A 20,804-nucleotide genomic window follows, 5' to 3' on the forward strand; every position below is an offset into this window, starting at 1 on the left:
ATTTATTTCAGTGATTCATTTGTCGCTACAAACATGTTTCGGGTCAGAAAGCAAGCAGTGTATAAAAATGTATTGAAGGTCAGGATGATCTTGTTTCTAGGGCGAAAAAGCGATTGAAACGCAGAGTGTAGATAGTAGGGATCTTCCCAACCACACATGTACACACGCTGGAGCTAAGACATTGAAGCTTTGATAGTTTGTAGTAAATTTTGTATTTTTTTATTTTCTCGGGTGTTTGTTTGTACTCGCTACTTCATAAGTAAAGGGCGCTAGGTTCGACACAGTCTTCGCAGTTGGTTCAACTATGGGGGAGTTTTGCTCTAAACCAGAGAGTGGGAATTCTCAGTCACATCCCGGTGTTTCTCCTGTTGGTACTCAACATACTAGGTCAAGGGAAAGCAATGTCCCAAATGCTTCAACAGCAACAGCTGGCTTTCTATCTAATATGTGTGATACAATATCCCGCTTACAATCCGAAAGCCATTTACCTTCGAATGCCCCACCACCAGGTTTGCGGATTGCCCCCAGCCCTGAGCAGGGTTATGCCAGTAGTATCAATCGGAATGGGAGGTCTGAAAGTTTTCCAAGTGGAGGTCCGGTTCTCACAAGTAAGTCATTTGTTTGTCTTCGTTTGCCTGACGAGAAATTAAGTGAATCTTCTCTGAATGCAAGATAATTAAGTTCCAGTCGAAGTCGATGTCTGGGATGTGGGAATATATGCGAGCGATATTCGCATGCAGTATGCATGCTTTTTTTAAAGGTTTACTGAAAAATAAACAGTACAAGGAGGTCCCAAATATATATGCACCGTACTTCGTCATTCGATTTGTATAAGGGCTGGAATACTGCTCGTGCACTCAGGTCTAAGCAGGTGGTTTTCTTACTTTTACCTAGAGGTCTAATGCACAAGGCAGTGGAACCACTTTAAAAGATTCAGTCGTATAGTCTCCAGTGACCAACAATAGGTTCATAGGTCATTTGTTCTGTTATCTCCCGATAACAATGGTGAATGGTAACTTTGAGACCCGTTTATTGATTAATACTATGTGTATATTTTTATTCATTCATATTTTTATTATTCATATTTGCGCCCCTCTTAATATAAGCTTTATTTTGATCAATAGACTATTATTATACGATTTAAGATTCTTGAGTTATCACTAGTCTATTAATTACTGCCCCTCACATTGACAGCCACATTTTGCTAAGTCTTGTACTAATGTTATTTTCTATTTAATGATGTGATGTGGTCTGTCTGTCTAGTATATAAACAGTATGCTTAAAATAAATGATTCATACCGCAGAGGCTGTTATTGGTGTTCTGGACTTAACTGGCTGGGCTAGGGGGAAACAGAACCGGCAAGTGCTCTAGACTGCTCGTACAGGTTTTGTGTGTCATTAATCCGATCGATAATTCGCTGCTCTCTAATTGGCGGTCTTATCACGTTGAACATTAACAGAGCATCCGCTCGGCCACAAGTCATAACATGTTCCCTCAGGATCCTGGAGCCCATGTGCACCACTGGTTTGGAATCAGGGTTTTCCGATCCCCCAAGTGGATCCTCCATATCCACCAACCCGGTTAAAGCCCCGAAAATTCGCTTTTTGTCCTCCCAATTTCGTAAACAACACCCCTGCTTCAGTTTGGTTACCCGGACAGTATCACAGCCCTCACACAGACCAATGATGACTGCTACTGGCCTCATTGTTATTGTGCGGCGCTTACTTATTTGGTGCCCCTTGCACCAAAGTTTGTGTTCAAATAAATAAAATAAATAAATAACCTCTGCAAGAAGGCAGTGAGCAGGACTTCCCTGGTAGTGGTTGTATACTCATGATCATGTATGAGCATTTCGGGAGAGCGAACTCTCCTCACTTTCTGTTATAACTTGTGGCCGAGTGGATGCCTTGTTAACGTATGACGTGATAAGACCGCCAATCAGAGAGCAGTGAATTATCAGTTGAAGCAGTGATACACGAAACCGTACGAGCAGTCTAGAGTACTATCGGTCCTGCTTCTGCCTAGCCCAGCCAGTTAAGTCCAAAACAGCCTCTGCGGTATGAATCATTGTATTTCAAATATAGTGAGTTTATATACCAATCAAACTGATCACATCGTACCATAAAATAGAAAATAACATATGTACAAGATTCAGCCAAATGTGGCTGTGAATAGGGGAGATAGTGAATAATAGACAGTATCATAATTCAGGAATTGCAAATCATATAACAATAGTTTATAGTTCAAAATAAAGCTTATAATAAAGGGGACACGAATATGAATAGTTTAGTTACTTAACGATTATACGATAAAAAATAGATGCATAAGATTGGTTTATAAATAGATCCTGAAGTTACCATTCATTATCCTTATCGGGGCATAACACTTTTAGCTGTACCGAGGCATTTGGAGGTTTTTTGGAGATAGGTTTGTAAAACCAGTTTATTTCAAACTGGTGGGGCATTCCACTTTTTTGTATGTCTCTTCAGACAACCCGAATAATGTCCTGCGGAGTGTGCCATATACCTCCATAGGGAGCTCTGAAGAGTTCCTTGCCTATCGTCAACTTCATAGATTGTTTCATGTATGCCTGGCTTTGGTTCAAATAAACTGAAAAGGCTTCTGATATTTACTAGGCGGGGACGTTACTGCTATATCGACATCGTGTTCTGACCACTGGCTTTTAAAGTTTCCAAGTTTTCTATAAAAGAGGCTTATGGATAGTTATACTGGTTTTATTTATTTATTTAAACACATAAATATTGGTACAAGGAAGCACCAGATACATATGCGCCGCACAAATCTCATGCGATTTGTGTGAGGGCTGTGATACTGCCCAGGTGCCCAAACTGAAGCAGGTGGTTTTCTTAGGCGGTGTTATGCCTTGTGGCCGAGTGGATGCCTTGCTAATGTGTGACTTGATGAGACCGCCAAACAGGGAGCAGCGAATTATCGATTGGAACAGTGACACACGAAACCGTACGAGCAGACTAGAGTGCTAACCGATCCTGCGATCTGCCTAGCCCAACCAGTTAAGCCCAAAACACCAATAACAGCCTCAGTGGTATGAGTCATTGTATTTCAAACATACTGAGTTTATATACCAACCAAACAAACCATATCGACCCATAAAATAGATAATAACATTTGTACAATATTTAGCCGAATGTGGCTGTGAATAGTAATCAATAGACTGATGATAACTCAAGGATCGTATAATAATAGTTCAAAGGTCAAAATAAAGTTAGTGATAAGAGGAAACGAATATGATTAGGTTAATTACAATAGGAAATATACATATTATATTGACCAATAAATAGTCCTCAAAAGTTACCATTCGTAATTCTCTTCGGGATACAACAGGCGGCCACACCCGGAGCCTTTGACCTGAATGTCTGATCCACAAGGCAGTGGAGCATCGTGAGATGCAGTCCCATGGTAGCCGGTAATCAACGGTTGATTCGTACGCCATTTGTTCCCTCAGGATACTGGAGCCTATGTGCACCATTGGTTTGGAATCAGGGTTTTTCAACTCCCCTAGGTGGACTAGCCTTGTCCACCAACCCGGTTAAGGCGCCGGACATTCGCTTTTCGTCCTCTCAATTTCGTAAACAACACCCCCGCCACGAGAAGGCAGTGAGTAGGACTTCCCTGGCAGAGGCTATATATTCGCTGGCCATGTGAAAGCATTTCGAGAGGGAGAGCGGACTCTCCCTATGCTCGGCCGTACCAGGGCATTTGGGGGCCAGTACTGACTGTTATACTGGTAGTTTGTCAGGATATACTATCACATGTTAGGCATAAACAAAGCTCAGAAATCTAGTAGATACAAATGGCTGATTGCGCTTTCATCTTAGATCACTAACCGCTTGTCAAAAATTTCACCTACTGTGTTGCCCATCATCAATTCTTTGCCTAAATCTTATTCAGGAATTTCAATTTGTCCTCAAGGGCTTTTAGATATGTGCTGGATGTAAATGAAGTGTTTCAAAGTTTAGTTCCATGTGTTATTCATTCAACTAGTACGAGTACGGTACCATCCATTTTCTGACATCCCAATGTACAATACTAGCTGATATGAGTGAAAAGTTTGTCACTTAGTTGTGTAGTCAGAGGTGAACGTTTTGGATGCGATTCTCACCATGATGAAAATCAGTTGTTAGAAATCCCATACGTTTAAAGTATTTCGAAACGACACATCTAATCACTTTTGACCTTTAAATCTTTAACGTACTGTTCCCTATCCATTTCTTTCTCGCTTATTTCGCTACAGTTTTCCCTTTAATCTTTTACACTTGAAGAGTGTAGTAAATTTAACCATTAGGTTTGTGAAATTGTTTCGATCTATATGTGTCTAGTGAGTGTGGAATTTTGGTCAGTATCCAAGGTTACCAATCAAATCTTGTTCATATCTTTTAACTTTGTATTACATCAGCTGGGCCTCATGCAGGGTTGTTGACTCCGGAAGACATGCTTGCTGCAGCACAAATTTGTAGCCATCTAAGTCAGTCACAACTCAACGCTCTGGCAGCTGCTTACCATCAACAGCAGCAACAAATTCAACGTTCTGTTGGCCCAACTGCTTCAGGAACTTCAACTCTTGGTCACGTACCAGGAATTACATTTGCGCAGGCTCTAGCAGCCGTTACATCTGTATCGAAGTCATCATCTCCTACAATTCCTCTGGGTGTTCACAGCTCTCAACAGTCACCTCGATTGCCGGTTCACTCAGTCCAAACACCTGTGCATCAAGGGAACCAAAAACGCCCCCCTAGTGGTCAGTCTCAGTTTCACTCAGGACATCCTATTCAAATGGGTTCAACTACACCCGGTAGTAAGTGTTGTCAATAATAGCTATTGTATTTTTCATCTGTTATGATAAGATGTTACTCACTTTTTTCTCGAGCTATTCTTAACTTACGCATACGTATCATGACCACATGTGGACCTTGTTTATACCAACAATGTCACAAGCTTCATGAATCATGCAAGCTACGTTTTAGGAGCTGGTGTCCATTAAAGAAAACCTATCATGGCTAGCATAATTTCATCATCACATCACTTTCGATGCCACTGACGACCGTTACAAGTTGCGCATATAGTCTGTCATAAATTTATGCATAAACTACCGGCAAGATAACTAGGATTCATTCTCAGTGTACTGAGAACTCAGTTATACCAATACACACTTTACACAGAGGTGCGTAGATCATTCAGAGCAGATATTCTACCTCACTAAGGTTGCATGTAAGTTTAAGAGTTGAAGAAACCAAATTTAGACAAAAAGACCATGGTTTGTGAGTGGAACTAGTTCAAAGTACTTTGCCGGTTTTCGGATTCGGTGGCTACTGAGCCGATGCATATATGTGCCTGATCCTACTTTGTAGCTGACGGAATTGGTTTTGTTTGTAGGAAGTTACGGTTGAATTCAGCTGACTATATAAAAAGGTTAATTTTTATTTTAGCTCGTCCAGCTTCAGCGTCTCAGGCTATCCTTCATCATCGCGGAAGTCATCCTGGTTCTTCAGGATTCGGGACAATGAGTTCTCACATCAATCCATCACAACCGATTACCTCACACCTGGATCATAGTTTGCACAATGCACATCATCAGACAAGGGCTTCACCATCACTATCACCCAGTCCTGGAAACAATATTTATCAAGTTAGTGCTCCTTTCGTTGGTATCACTAAAGCAATAATTGAAATATTCTTTACTTACCCTTTACTAACTGTAAGGTGTAACAATTAAAAATAGAATGTATATATTTTCGTAAATATCCTTCAAAATTCCCTCCTAATCAACAAGTAAAACTGACCTAAATTGTAGAATTAGCGAAACATTTATGTTGCCGGATATAATAATTTTGACGCTAAAATTGTTGTTTCACACTAGTCCAGAGACTAATAAATTTGTCTACAATCTTATCAGGAATCATCTGATATATTCTGACATATAGCCTTTATCATATGGTTTTCAAGTGTGGTTTACTTTAGATTCAAAATTGTAACGAGATTTACTTTAACAGCATAAGTGAGTTAAAAATGGCACCAAACGTTTCCCTCTCTGCTATATTCAAAACCTATCTTAATCAGGCATACTTATTGTTTTCAATGTGTTCAGTCAATCATAAGCAGCTTATGAATTGGCATAAATGTGCATATCCCTAACTTACTGCACTACATCAGCGCTCACACAGAAAAGAAAGATTTGTAGCAGAGCAGTCATTATGATAGTGGTCTCGTTTATGATAAGAAGCATCAAATAGAATAAAATCGGGGGAGTAAAAGGTACGAAAACTCGGGGTTTCGAGGAGAATAAAAGGTGTGTACATCTGGACCATCGGGTTATTTTGAACCTTACCACTCCACATCCAAACATTTTCGATTACATCTTGGTTAAATGGTACAATACCTCAAATTGTGGCGTTAGTATCGTGTCGAAAAGGTATATTCATTCCATTTCCATTTGATCAGGTGTTCAGCTACATGTTGTACTGTTATTTACATACAATAATCTATATGTGGTATACGCAGCACGTTTTTCTCAATAGACTTTAAGCTGCTACTTGAATAGCTGACATATAGTTCTATGTTTGATTGTCGTCTTACTTTGTATTTAAATGATGTTTTCACTACTAATCGTCAGGTTACCCAATTTTCATGCTTTCATAAGCTCTAAACATTTTGTTTTTAGAATCGCCGTTCACAACTGGCTCCCCCTTCAACTCATCCGAACAAAAGACCTCGTATTTCCTTAGGATCCCAATTACCACACTCCATTTCGTCCTTACCTTCTGCTCATGTAACAAATACAATTGCTCCAGCTGAGATGGAAGCTTTGCTGGGGAGTGTTGTTGCTAGTAAGGCGATGGCAAGTATTGCAGCTGGTCCTAACTTTCTTAATCCAAACGCCTATTCTGCAGCTACGGAAGTTGCTGCTGCAGCTGCAGCAGCCCTCACACCTTTTTATACATCAATTAACAATAGTAGCTTATCGAACCCGTCATCGGTCGCCACTCCAAATCAAACTGCTTATCAACCGCACATTCAACATCACGGTTCAGTCGGTAGTAATTCAACTTCTGGCACTCATTTATTCAATCAACAACATGTTTTACCATCTTCCAGTTCAGCGTATCCAGGTTCTCTGATGGGTACCTTACCTGGTTCGCTTCTAACCTCGTACAATAACAGACCATTTCCTCATGCAACTGCGCCTACCCAGGCGATAACTTCCGGACAAACCCTAGTTAGCGCACCTGTCTTGGGATCACAAACTGTAACTAGTCAGCCTCCATTGTCACATATGCCAGCGAAAGCATCGCATCCAACATCAGTCTCCCAAATCCCTTCTCGCCTGATTTCTGGCCATCTTCATCATCCACATGCTCCTACACATCCTAGTCAAAGCAGTTTCCACCAGTCAAATCATCCTTTACCACAGCCAGGTTCTCAACATCATGTGATGGGCCATTCTAATCTCCCTCAAGGAAGTGGCGTACTTCGACAGCAGACTAAAGAACCGGCTTATCACCCACAGGTGGGTGTTTGTATCTTGATATTTTAAACTTAGATCTCGCCAGTTGTTTTTACGTCTGTTACCTCAGTGAATTTCCATTTCACCCAAATTAGTAATAATGTTTCAAAGCTTTTTATGTTGAGAATATTGACGTTTCTTAGGTTCATGTGACAATTTTTTATTCCCATGTACTTGAGCTCACAATTAGCTGTCCTTACGCATTCACTAAAACTTAGTAAAACCGACTAAAAAATTCACCAAACTGTAGACAATCAGCTTCACAGTTTACAATATAATTTGCAACATACGCCCGTTACTCCTCGTGTAGGAGCATAAGCCGCCCACCAGCAAAGTAAAGTAGAACTGTCTTGACGTTCGTATTGAGGATTCTGAATTTGATGTTGGTTTTCAGACAGTTGTTTTGAGTTCCATATGTTCTTCAACTGTAGGAATGGTGCCCTTATTTTTACAATCCTTGCCTTCACGCCTGCACCCGATCCTCCTTGTTGATCGATGATGCTGCTGCCAAGGTTAATGAAAGTTTCCACCTCTTTCAGAGTTTCTCCATCGAATGTGATTGAGTTGGTGTTCTCTGTGTCGTATCTGATGATCTTAGTTTTGACCTGCATTTGTTGGTGTGTGTGAGATAGAAGAGCTATGTCATCTGCATAGTTCAAATCGTCTAGTTGCATCCAATCTGTCCATTGTATTCCGTGCTTCCTCTAAGATGTGGAGGTCTTCATACTCCAGTCGATCACCAGAAGAGAGAAAGGGTGAGAGTGAGCATCCTTGTCTGACTCCGGTCCTCACTTGGGATGCATCTGTCAGCTGTCTTCAATACACGACTTTGCAGTGTAGTCCGTCGTATGAATTTTGGATGATGTTGACGATCTTCTCGGCTACTCACAACACAGTGTCGAAGAAGTTTCCATAATGTTCTCCCATACACTCTGTCAAATGCCTTCTTATAGCCAATGAAGTTAATGTATAATGACATGTTTCACCTAACTGATTGTTCAAAAAATGATCCGTTGTGTCGCGATTCGGTCCGTGCACGACCTATCCTTGCGGACTCCAGCCTGTTGATCTCGAAATAGGGTGTCTACTGCATCTTTCATCCGGTTCAGCAACACTCTGTTGCAAAAGTTTCCTGGTACCGATAGTAGTGTGATTCTTCTTTAGTTCTCACAATTGCTCAGATCTTCCTTTGATATCTTGATCAGTTATCCTTCTTCTCAGTTTGCCGGTGGCACTTTGTTCTTCCTCCCAAATCTTCCTTAATAGAACGCGGAGCATCTTTGCAGTTACTTCCATGTGTGAGTTTAGTGCTCCAGCTGGTGTATTGTCAGGTGCTGCTGCTTTCCCACTGTTGATTTGTCTGATGGCCATCCTGATTTCTCCGATCGTTGATGGAGTGACATCTATGGGAACTTTTGTGTGTGCTGCTTCGATGTCCGGTGGGTTCAATGGAGCTGGTCTATTCAAGAGTTCTTTAAAATATTCTACCCACCTGTTCCTCTGTTCTTGAATCTGATTGATTGGCTTGCTTTCTTCATCCTTGACTGGTCTCCCTGTTTTAGTATATTTGTCTGCTAGTTTCTTCATTGTATCATTTAATTGTTCCACATTTCCTTCTCTTGCAGCTTTTTCTGCTGTTGTTGCTAGTTCTTTCCACTTCTTCGAGTAGATCTTGCAATTCTTGGGACTTGTTGTTGAGAGCTATATTGAATCCGTTGAGTTTGTTAGTATGTCGAAGGAAGGTTGTATTGAACCTTTGTAATGCTGTTCCCCCAGTTGTTCAGTGCTTCTTTATCCTTAGTTCTATCTTGGCCAAAACTAGGTGGTGATGTCAAGCTATGTCGACTCCTCTCTTTGTTCTCTCGTCTCCCACTGTCCATCTGAACTTTTTGGTGATACAAATATGATCTATCTGGTTCTCCGTGGTGTGGTCTGGTGATATCAATGTATCTTTGTGTATGCGTCTGTGTGGGAATATTGTGCCACCTATAACCTATTTGTTGAATGCACAGATTTGCAAATCTCTCGCCATTCTCGTTCCTTTTTCCCAGTCAGTCTGTGTCGTCTCATGATATTTTCATACCCGATTGTCATATCCTACCTTTGGATTCAAGTGTGCTATCAGGATGATGAAATCCTTTCTTGGGCACTTCGCTATAATCGATTGCAGTCTCTTGTAAAACTGGTCTTTATCGTCGTCGTTGCTATCAGTGGTGGGTGCATAACACTGGATAACATTCATTGTGACTGCTTTGTTTGAAGAGACTACGAGTTCACCTTAATTTGCAAATGGAACGAATACTCAGCGACACAATGTTCAGATGAGTTAACGATTCCGATGCGTCCCAGCCATGCTAACTAGAGAGAGAAGTCTAGGTTCACAAACGGGAAAGTGTATTCCACAAGCAGCCAGAAACACGGACAAAAACAACAAGCACGACTCAAGCGTATATATGCAGCATAAAAATGTTGGGGACGTTAGATTCCCAGAACTCACTTGCTGAATGACTTATTTTTGTAATTTTATTTTGAAAATATGGATTTCTTTGTTTTCGCTCCTAAAGCGCTCTTTTCACCTTTATGTCCTATTTCCCACTTGGGAAAATCTTAAACGCTATTGGTCCGTTGTATCTTTTAGTATGCTATTTCGTAACGCTTCTCAAGCACAATTTTATGCTGTATATATACGTTTGATTTGTACCTGTTGTGATTGCTTGTGCTTCTGACTGCTTACGGAATATATCTTACCCAATTCCAACTTCGACTTCTCACTCTAGTTAGCGGGTCTGGGACGCGTCAGAATAGATAGCTTATTTGTCTTTGGTCACAAGTCTTTGTTCCGTTCGCAGACTAGGTGAACTCGTAATCGCTTCAAACATAACAAAAAATGTCAAAAATAGCATATTAAGAGAGTCAACGAACCAATGACATTTAAAGTCCTGTCAAGTTGGAAATACGATATGAAGGTGAAAATGGGCGATTTCGGTGCGGAAACATTAAATTCAAATTTCGAAAATAGAATTACATCAACGGTGATCCCCTCCTTCTTTGTTTTGAAGAATGGTTTAATCATTCTGGATCCACGAGATTCTCATCCAATAAGTGCTTGTCATGCTTCTTTTTACTGTATAAGTGCAAATCTCTGAGTGTGCGAGTCATTCTGTTTCATGATCAAAGTACAGTAGCATGTTTCCCGGGTCTAATCTTTTCTGCCCAGCTTGAGTCCAACAGGTTTCACTTATTCCAAGTTGTATCTCCTCAATTTCGTAGCTGTTTGACTGGTTCTTCCGGTCTCCTACGTTATCCGAACATTACATATACCTATATTAATTTTTCTGGTTGTTAGAAGAGGCATCAGACTCATGATTTCTGAAGAATATCGGCTTTCACCATTAGGTGTCATAATTCTTCTGAATGAAGATCCTTCAACCCGGAGGTCAGAGTTTAAATGGTTTGAATTGTTTATTCTGGTTAGCGTTCTTTAGCAAGGTTGTTTTCTACGGGATGAGTTTGCTGACCCCATACCCAACCGTCCTTCTTTATCCGGGCTTGGAACCGTCAGTGACCCTTGAAGAGCTATAGGCAGATTTAGAATTCGCAAGTTGTGATATAATTCAAGTAATATGACGTGGAGAAGCCTTTAAATGCATCCGCGTACGCATTTATGAAGGTGTTATAATAAATGTTATTTGTTAAATCGCTGCTAGATACATCAATGCAGATTGACAATGAATTCTCATTTCCAGGGGGTTATTTTACTGTGGTTGAATTGATCATCAGAGTGGTCGGTAAAGTGAATGAATTGATGTTTACCGAATTCCCCAGTAACACAAGTGTTCGTTCTTGATTAAAAAATTTGCCATAAGCGGAATGTATTATGAACACATTTTCCAAGGTTATAAAATTTTGCTACCAGCCATGAAACTATCAGTCAACTTATCCAGCGATGTCCAGTGTAGGTTATATTTATGGGTGCTAAATGCCAATGTGGTAAATGAATAATCTGAGCTACTTACCTCATAATAATATGGCTTTCTCGCTGTATGTTTATTAGAACATCTACCTATGTAACTAATTTCAGTCCCTATAGCTCTCTGTGAATTTCAGCACGGATATTGTTGTAGTTTTCATGCTTTACCAACAAGCTCTTTATTAAGTCTCCTATAGTGCTAATCAGTAAAAAATTGGTTGTTTATTTCACTTTTCTGTAGAAATTGCAAATCTGTTTATGAATATTTTTCTAGGTTGAAGCCATATCCCCTGCTCCTGATGAATCTCGTCTAGTGGATGCCCAGGATGCAAAGCTTCATCGTGAAAGGGAAGAAATTAACCGTCAGCTGACAGTATTAGATGCTGATATTAATAAACAAGAATCCCATCTCAGAAATCTGTGTGAGCGAGAGGCTCGTTTAATAGCTCGACTTGCGGTAGCACCTACACGCGATACATCGAACAATAATTTGAACAGTAACGATCATGAAAGTAAATCAAATAAAGGGGATCTTGCTGTTCCGGAAGTATCTTTCACTTGTAAAACCGGTTTTGAACGAAATTACGAAAACCCAATACAGGTAATACTTTTGTGGTTTTATGTATATTGTATTACCGAGCATTTCATACTAAAAGCAAGTGTAAGGTCTATAAGCTGAAGTACGAGAGTTAATTATCAGCTATTATTAACTAAACTCTGTTTTCCATTACTTGTGGTCAAGGTAAAACAAAATTTGAGGTCACTAGGTTCAGTTTTAAAAGGTATTATACATGTATGTTGCTATACTAAGTTAGAGGATGGGCTAGTTATTGTTCGCTCTTTTAGTCTCATATGGCAGTAGAAATAGCTAGTGTTTTATACATAGATGCAAACTATTTTCGTTGCCTTCGAATTATATTTGTTAATTTCGCTCTCTTTTGGTTTCAGGCAATTATTTCTGACAACCGTCAACGTACTCGTCAGCGTCATCTCATTTTCACAAGACTTTGTGGTCCCAAAGTTAGACCTGGACCACATGCCCTGCCATTTTATCGCCAACCATCCGACTTGTCAAGTGTAAGGGCTATACAATCCAACTTTCGCAACCATTTCCGTCCAAAACTTGTTGTTTATCTTCGAAGACGTCTCCGTGCTGAACAAAGTCGTATCAATTTTTTGGCTCAACAATACGGACGAAATTCTAGAGTATGTTCATACATTCTATAAGTGATCGATTTTATAAGCGGGTATTCAGTAGTAAAGCGTTGATAAAATAATATTACGACTAAGTATCAGCTTAACGATCGTAGAATAAAGATGTCTCTGTGGATTAAATATGCTTATGTTTTAAGTTGGGTTTTTCAAATTATTGAAAGTGATTGTTACATCACGCTTACTATGCATCGTATACACGATGATTGTTCCTGTTCGCACCTAGTAGATATTATACATAAGATAAATGTAGAACTAACGATGCACAATGCCTAATCTTGTGTTCTAATTATTCATATGCCGTACTTATTTATTTACAGGTATTTACCAAAAAGATGGACAAATTACTCAGTACGACCAAACGACGTCAACGTGATCTTCGTCATCGAGATATTTTTGAGAAAGTGATGTCGGAAGTTAAGAAAAATCGCGAAGACAGGGAAATGGGAAACACTGAATACGCCAAACCAGGGGTCGATGATGGTATGTCTATTGTTGTTAAGTTAGTTTGTGCTTGTTTTATATCATATCTCACAACATCTTATGGTAGGGTATTTTATTATTGACTTGAACTTATGTATTTGTATCCGCGTTAGGTGAATATTATTATCATTGCTCTTATTATTAACCCATTATCAGGTATCTATTGATGTACTTGGCTTCGGTTTACACTTCAATTGTGAGAACCAGTGATGGTACTCGGTTGCCCAAACATAAGTAGATGCATTAAAATTTGAACCTACGACTTAGTAACTGAAATTTGGACATCCCAACCACTAAGTTACTACTTCTCTTATAGTGTGGTTTGAAGGTGTGAGTACAAATCTACCCTTGTTGAAAGGTAGATTTACTGATTTTCAAAATCGGGTATAAATAAACAAATAAGAGGTCAAATCGTGGCGATAATTCAAGTATCTAGCTGCATAACGCCGCTTTTTCATTGTCATAACACCAATAGTTAGGATGAAGACATGTTTCATTCGGGAAGTTAATTATAATTTCTGATTGTGTTCCTGTTTTTTGAGGAACTGTTAGTGTGCTTGGATGTAGGGTCAAATCAGCAATAGCAGTACGTGCTTTATTCACTAACCACCAAGTCGGTATTGAAAATATCAAGTTAATTCAGAATGGTTTTTTCGATTAAAAAGGAAGGCGAGCAGCTAACGCGTTCTGTATAACTTCCAATCCCTCTGTCTCAATAAGAGGAAAGGCCTGGTTATCCATTCAACTTGGACCATGTATTCAAATAACCGCATTTACTTCTATTCATTTTCCAGACCATTAATGCACATAAATGCATACAAATTTCAACTCTACTGCTCAATTCGGGAATCAACTAGCATACTCACAAATGTACACGGTGATCTCTTACACAAAATCACCTAGACCTAGAATGAAGTGACATCGATGTAATCAGACTTATTTAGATTTTGAGTTAACTAAATATTTTGCCTGTTCCACCATACTGTTCAAACTTGTACTAGTTTGGTTATTTATTCTGAAGGAGTGTCTTACATGAGTTTCTCTCACAAAAATATATTTCATTACTAAGACTCTACTCAATGCTCAATTTATTTTAAACTATGAAGTCCGACCTTGGCAATGATTCCTTTCAGGATAATTCTTCCTTCAAACGGGTTTTGTATTCTTCATTCACTAAGTAAACGTTTCTATGTCTTTCTGTTTACTTTGTTTGCCAAAAACAGATTCTGGCGGGGTTTCTAACCTAAATGATGGTTCTCAGACTACTCCCTACGATGCTATAGAAGAGATGAATAAATTAAAGGTGATTTCTTAATAAACGATTTCTCTTTTTTCCTATAAATAATCTTCAAACTAAAGTCTTTAGAGTAAGTTATTTTTATTTGTTAAGACCACTGAGATATTATGTCGTTAAGGATACTCAGCAGTTAATTCCATAGTTTATTTCATAACCAGAATCTAATCCCTAACCGTTTTATAGCTAAATCTGTCAAGACTACTAAAAGCGTGAAATTTCGACTCTACTGGTCACTCTATACATAGACTGTAATGTTGATGCTACTTTTGTCTTAGCACGATACATATATCCAAATGGTTGAATTTAAGTTATTTGATTAGATAATTATTTACATCTTCGCTTTGATTCTGGTAAAACAAGTTTAGTCATCGTCTGATATGGCAAAATAATCTGACATTTCTTGGTTCATAATAAACAGTTTGTCCTAAAGTGAGTATGGCTAAAAACATTTTATAACAGGTTACCATGTCTGTTTGTAAGTTGAATTCCAGTCGCTAACTGTTAGTCATGTTTTTATATATGGCTTGAGAATCGTATCAATAGAAAGCTTGAGTCGTTTATGGATTTAGGTTTACAACTCGAGCTCTATGCTTGCACAAGTGTACGTATGTTATTTGGTAAGAAGTGAAAAGTTCGAAGTAAAAGTCCTCTGGATTGATTTAAATTTGCGAAAGATAACGTAACTGAGTTTACAAAGTTTTAGTCATTGTTAATATCATCATTCAATGCATCCCAATGAACTCGTAAGTTCTGTATATAATGTTCGAATGGAATTACGATTAAAGAATACTAAATATTGGGTTTACTGGTTTGTTGATTGCTATGGCTAATTGTGATATCACATTATAGTCTATCTCTTGTCAGTGAAATGAATAAAAGATCAACCTCACTTTTTAAGTGATCTCATTTTCATTCTTAGTTATTTGTTCACTATACGATAAATCACTTATATTTACTCTAAAATAGTCGGGTATATCTGTTAGTGGGATATGGATTGAATTAAAGCATGTTCTGTACAGGATGGCGTTGGGGTACGCTGATTGGCCATTCCTTAGCTAATCGGCGCTAGCGGATACTTGAAGAAGACTCTAGAATCTTGGGTAAAATTATAAATTTACTAACGTTTTTTTATTGTGATTCCTACTTCTATCCAACTTTGTTTATTTGAAATATCATGAAGTTCCTGTTCAACCGTGTTCTGATTTGGGGACTTATCAAGTATCCATGAATACTTAGCAATAAGAGTGGCTAGGTCTTAATAAAAGAAAACATAACAATATCTTACACACATGATAGTTTTATGTGACTTAGGTTATTTAGCTTAAGGTTAGCAACGTATGATTTGGAAAAAATATCCATGTGCTTAATTTGCTACACTGGATTATTACAGTGAATGGTAAAGGAGTTAGAATGAAAGTAGTATTGTTCATCAGTAAGAATAAATATATAGTGAATATGGTTCGAATAAAATGTAAGAACTAATATTGAAACTCAAAATCTAGTGGGGAAATAAAAATGAATGCGTTTGCGCCACTGGGACATTTTGAGCTACTTTAGAAAAGTAACTAATATTTTATCCTTGTAATATATTGTAATATATATATATATATATATATATATATATATATATATATATATATATAACGAATGGTCCTTCATTAGCACCAATTAATTTTTCTAGCTGCAGTCGTAAAACATTAGTACATTAAGTTGACAATATTCCTCTTGAGCCTATCGTGTTATGATCATGTTTAAATGTCTTCATGTTGCATCATAATCACGCTGTAGTCATCAGTTAATCAAACACTTCAATCTGGCTTTTATGATCAAAATAACGATTGTTAGTAAAATCACACAGCATAACGTAACGGTATAGTCTTTTCCATACTTTTCTTGATAGTATATATATTTTCATAGCTAGATTAATGAGTTATATTATTTTTACACATTCCTACAATAATCATTGTCTTCAAGATTTCCCCAAAGTTTTATTTCTCAATAATTTTGTGTCCCTAGGAATATGCAATTGATCCTCCAGTTATGCTTGCACCTTGGCAGCGTCGATATCAATTCATATGTGAATCAGGTTTAATCACAGACTGTCGTGCTCAGCTTCAAGAAAATCAAGATCTGTCTAAGTGGTCGGAAGAAGAAAAGCAAATATTTAAGGAGCGCTATTTAGCCACTCCTAAAAATTTTACTTCGATAGCTTCATACTTAGAGCGTAAATCTGTTGCAGACTGTATCCACTATTACTATTTATCCAAAAAGAAAGAAGGTTATAAACAGCTGTTGAAGAAGCATAACGCTCGTCGACGCCGAGCAGCTCAGACAGAACGTGGAGGAGGGGGTGGTGGTACTGGTGGAGTTTCTAGCAATTCAAATGCTGGCGGGAGTAGCGGTAGTCATGGTAGTAGTAGTAGCAACAACTCAAATATGAACACTATCCCTCCATCTTCTGGTAGTTGTCAAAATGGGCACACGAATATAAATTCTCCTCGTGGAGAACGTAATGAAACGGATGAAAAAGATCCAAGAGGATTAAAAAATTCACAAACTGATTCTTCTAGGTTTCCTGAATCTAATGAAACAGCTGAGCATAAGGTAACATTATTCACATCATATTTTCCACTTCGACTTTCATTCTAAGTAACCGTTAAACGAACGTAAATACTTTAATAATGTCCATATTCAGGTTTTGTAGAGCTCCGTTTGGGCCACATCAATATAGATAACTGCGGAGTATCAATAACCAGTGTTTAGTTACTTTTGTTAGATTACTGTCTTGTTTTGAACATCTGAAAATGCTTTATTATTTTTATTCTCGGTCCCAAAATCTGGGATATTTGGATATTTCATATCCTGTAAGCCATATCGTAAATTGACATGAACCGCTAGGCGATAACGAACTTGGAGTACCCATAGAAAAAATGGTATCTACTTTTTTCTTTCAATAAGTGGTTTGCTTTTATTCGAATTTTCTTGATAATTCTCAAGGACTGACCACTTAACCCTTCTCATTTGTTAGTTGTCTTACGTTTATCTCTGTAACTAATTGTCTTCGTGAGTTTTCGCGTTACAATCATGTTAAGATGTGTTTACCAGACTACATTTTCCGTGTTTAGCTTGTACTATTTGCTTCAGGACAATGTCTTATATCTATCATACATTGGTGAAGAGTCTTTTGGTAGCACTGAGCAACAATACCAAGATGTTTGGAACGCGTTTCTCCATTTCTAAATGCGAATTGTTGCTTCAGGACTGGTGTGCGTCAACACCTAAACTAAGGTTAAGAATAGAAGTGGTCAAACTCATCGACAGCTTCACTTATCTTAGAAGTCTGACCAACCCTAATGGGTTGGTGTCTGACGAAATCTCTGCACAGATTCGGAAGGCTCGTTTGGCTTTTGCCAACTTATGTCACCTATGGCGATGGCGAGATATCCATCTAACAATTAAGGAACTAGTATACTGCTCAGTAGTTCCTTCTGTTTTACTTTACGACTGCGAAACGTGGCCATTAAGAGTAGAAGATACTCGTAAGTTACTAGTATTTGACCACAGATGTCTTAGAAATATTGCTCGCGTCTGCTGGGATCACAGGGTAAGTAATAGTGAGGTTAGACTCAGGGTATTAAGGAATTATGGTGAATCAGCTGATGAGGTTTTGAATCTTCATTGACTGAGATGGTTGGGCCACGTATTACGCATGTCCGACCACCGATTACCACAATGCGCTATGCTGACTAGTATTGAAGACAAATGGAAAAAAGTTAGGAGCAGCCAAGCCAAAACGTGGCATCAGTCCATGAAGTCACTGACTTCTGGTAGATGCAGAATACTTGGTTGGTGTCCGCGCGACTATCGTAACCAGTGTTTGGAGACTCTGGGTGAAACGGTTTAGAATCGATCACAATGTCGTAGGTGTTTACACTCTTTGTCTTCCCTTAAACCATGAGATTAGAATTACTTTATACCCTTCTTTCTACCAACTACTTCTTTCTCCCTGTATCATCTTAATATGATATCTTTTCTTACTACCATTGAAGTAACTGCTTCTATGAATTTGATGTTAATCTTGTTATGCTAATGAAGTATGACAACTTGGAACGACGAATATGTGCCTGGTTCCATGTTGTAGATTACTGACTGACTGATTGTGCGTTAAAAATACTGGTTGTAGTCTTCATACCTTAGCGCATAAAATCAAATATAACTAATCGTATTACTTTGTTTAGTCGATTAACTCGATCTTGCCTTCAGTGCTTAAACTAGATGATCATGTGAAATCGAAAATAATTTATCGAAGTTTTAAGCGACGTTCGTAGAATATGTCCAAGCTACCAAAGTCGATGTTTCAAGATAGTGAGCGACACCAATTGAATTATCGTCTCTGCGCCCGAACACACGACGCCGAACCTCTGCTTTATTAACATGGTGTTGCCACTGGATGTCAGCAGTCCTTTGGAGACGACGATAATCGAACACAGAGAGTCGTCTAACATCCTCAAACTCGGAGAGGCCAGGTCTCACAGACATAGAGCAAAACTGCGTTCAGTGACTCGTTGTAGATCCAATCTTTAACAGCCAGACTAACATCACGAAGGCGCCAAAGGTGACCCAGATTGGCATAAGCCGCTCTGACTTTCATTATACGTGCATCGATTGATCTCATCACCCAAGCCACCATCAGCACTTATGCAGCTACCCAGATACACGAACTTCTCTTGATCGCTTTACTTTATTCATTAGACTTTGTCAGTTTGTAAGTTTTTTTCTCACAATATTTTCTTGTCACTATTGTCTTACATGCAGCTTAGATACCCCATCACGCTTATCGTCTTAATGCCATCCTAGATATCTTTTCTAACCATATATATATATATATATATATATATATATATATATATATATATATATATATAAATTTACGCTGGATTAAGCACTGATGTATTTTCTCGATTTATTTTCAGGATGTTGATGGATACAAAAATACGAAAAAAGAGACACATGGTGGTAGCAGTGGGAGTACTGGTTCAAGAAATAGAGCCGGACGAGGTCGTCCACCACAACATACAAATCATTCTACTATCGATAACCACAATGTTGGATCTCATGGGCGAAGTCGTGGTGGTAATAACTGTTCTCGAAATAGCGTTGAACCCCATAATGTTCACGTTCTATCGGGTAAGTACAAGTCGAAAATTCATTTGTACCATATTTTTTTAAAAGTCTTTTTAAAAATTTCATACTCGTTTGGATATGTTAATATTTATTTTGATTTAAATTACTTTCGCTTTTGAGTTGGAGGCAGCAGCTGCATCTGGTAACTGCTGGAAGCTCTTCGAACTCATCCGAGCCACTGGCAGCAAGAAGTTTGGTGTGAGTGAAACAATTTGTGAGGATGATGGGGTACCGATCACTAACATCCATCGACGTCTTGGATGATGGGCGGAATTCTTTGAAGGGCCGTTCAACATCGATCAGATTGTCCAGTCCTCCGTGGCCGGTGATGACTGTCCTACCAAATGAGGCGGAAGTCCGCAAGGAACTCCAACTCTTGAAACGCTACAAGTCACCGGGCTCAGGTGACTTACAAAGGTCTGAGGGCTAGGGAGTGTTCCAACGTCATGGAATAAGTCAATAGTTGTCCCTATCTTTAAAAAGGGTTCACGTCGTTCCTGTAACAACTATCGGGGGATAAGTGTACTTCCGATGGCATCCAAACTATTGACTTCTGTCATACTTCGTAGGTTGTTCGAAACCCGAGAAAGATTGACTCGCGAGGAGCAGGATGGTTTTCGTTCTGGTCGCGGATGCATAGGTCATATCTTCACCCTCCACCAAATGTTAGAACACCGTCATACTTATCGCAGGCCAACAATCGTAGTGTTTCTTGATATCAGGACTGCCTTCGATTCGTTGGAAAGGACTGTTCTCTGGGATTGTCTATTGAAGAAGGGTGTGTCTGAAAAGCTTATCAATATCTTAAAGGTCCTATATACAAACACCTCAGGCGGAGTGAGGGCATACAACCACTTCTCTCCCTTGTTCCATTCAAGCAGTGGGGTTAGGCAGGGTTGCCCAATCTCACCATTCCTCTCCAACTTTGCCATCGATGATATTCTGGAAACAGTTCTGATGGATGTATGTGATGGCGGCGTGGATCTGTTGTCTGGAGAAAGACTTCTCGACCTTGAGTATGCGGATGATATTGTCTTACTGTGTGATAATGCCCAAACCATACAATCCTCACTTAATCAGTTTCCATATGTACGGCATGTGCTTTGCACCTTCAAAG

The 20,804-nt window shown here is 38.9% G+C and overlaps 1 protein-coding gene across 1 annotated transcript in view; it reads left to right on the plus strand.

Moving 5' to 3' along the window:
• The first annotated feature begins 296 nt into the window (after positions 1 to 296).
• Positions 297 to 20,804, plus strand: part of Smp_163290 (nuclear receptor co-repressor related (ncor)) — a 38,488-nt gene continuing 17,980 nt past the window's right edge. The window contains exons 1-10 of the mRNA XM_018788653.1: positions 297 to 608; positions 4,437 to 4,835; positions 5,467 to 5,666; positions 6,699 to 7,544; positions 11,786 to 12,112; positions 12,460 to 12,717; positions 13,044 to 13,206; positions 14,430 to 14,509; positions 16,520 to 17,107; positions 19,477 to 19,690. Of these exons, the coding sequence (XP_018646537.1) occupies positions 305 to 608; positions 4,437 to 4,835; positions 5,467 to 5,666; positions 6,699 to 7,544; positions 11,786 to 12,112; positions 12,460 to 12,717; positions 13,044 to 13,206; positions 14,430 to 14,509; positions 16,520 to 17,107; positions 19,477 to 19,690 (3,379 nt within the window). The 5' untranslated portion in view covers positions 297 to 304. The remainder of the gene's footprint in view (positions 609 to 4,436; positions 4,836 to 5,466; positions 5,667 to 6,698; positions 7,545 to 11,785; positions 12,113 to 12,459; positions 12,718 to 13,043; positions 13,207 to 14,429; positions 14,510 to 16,519; positions 17,108 to 19,476; positions 19,691 to 20,804) is intronic.

The sequence above is a fragment of the Schistosoma mansoni genome (assembly GCF_000237925.1).
Source record: "Schistosoma mansoni, WGS project CABG00000000 data, supercontig 0138, strain Puerto Rico, whole genome shotgun sequence".
NCBI classification, from domain to species: domain Eukaryota; kingdom Metazoa; phylum Platyhelminthes; class Trematoda; order Strigeidida; family Schistosomatidae; genus Schistosoma; species Schistosoma mansoni.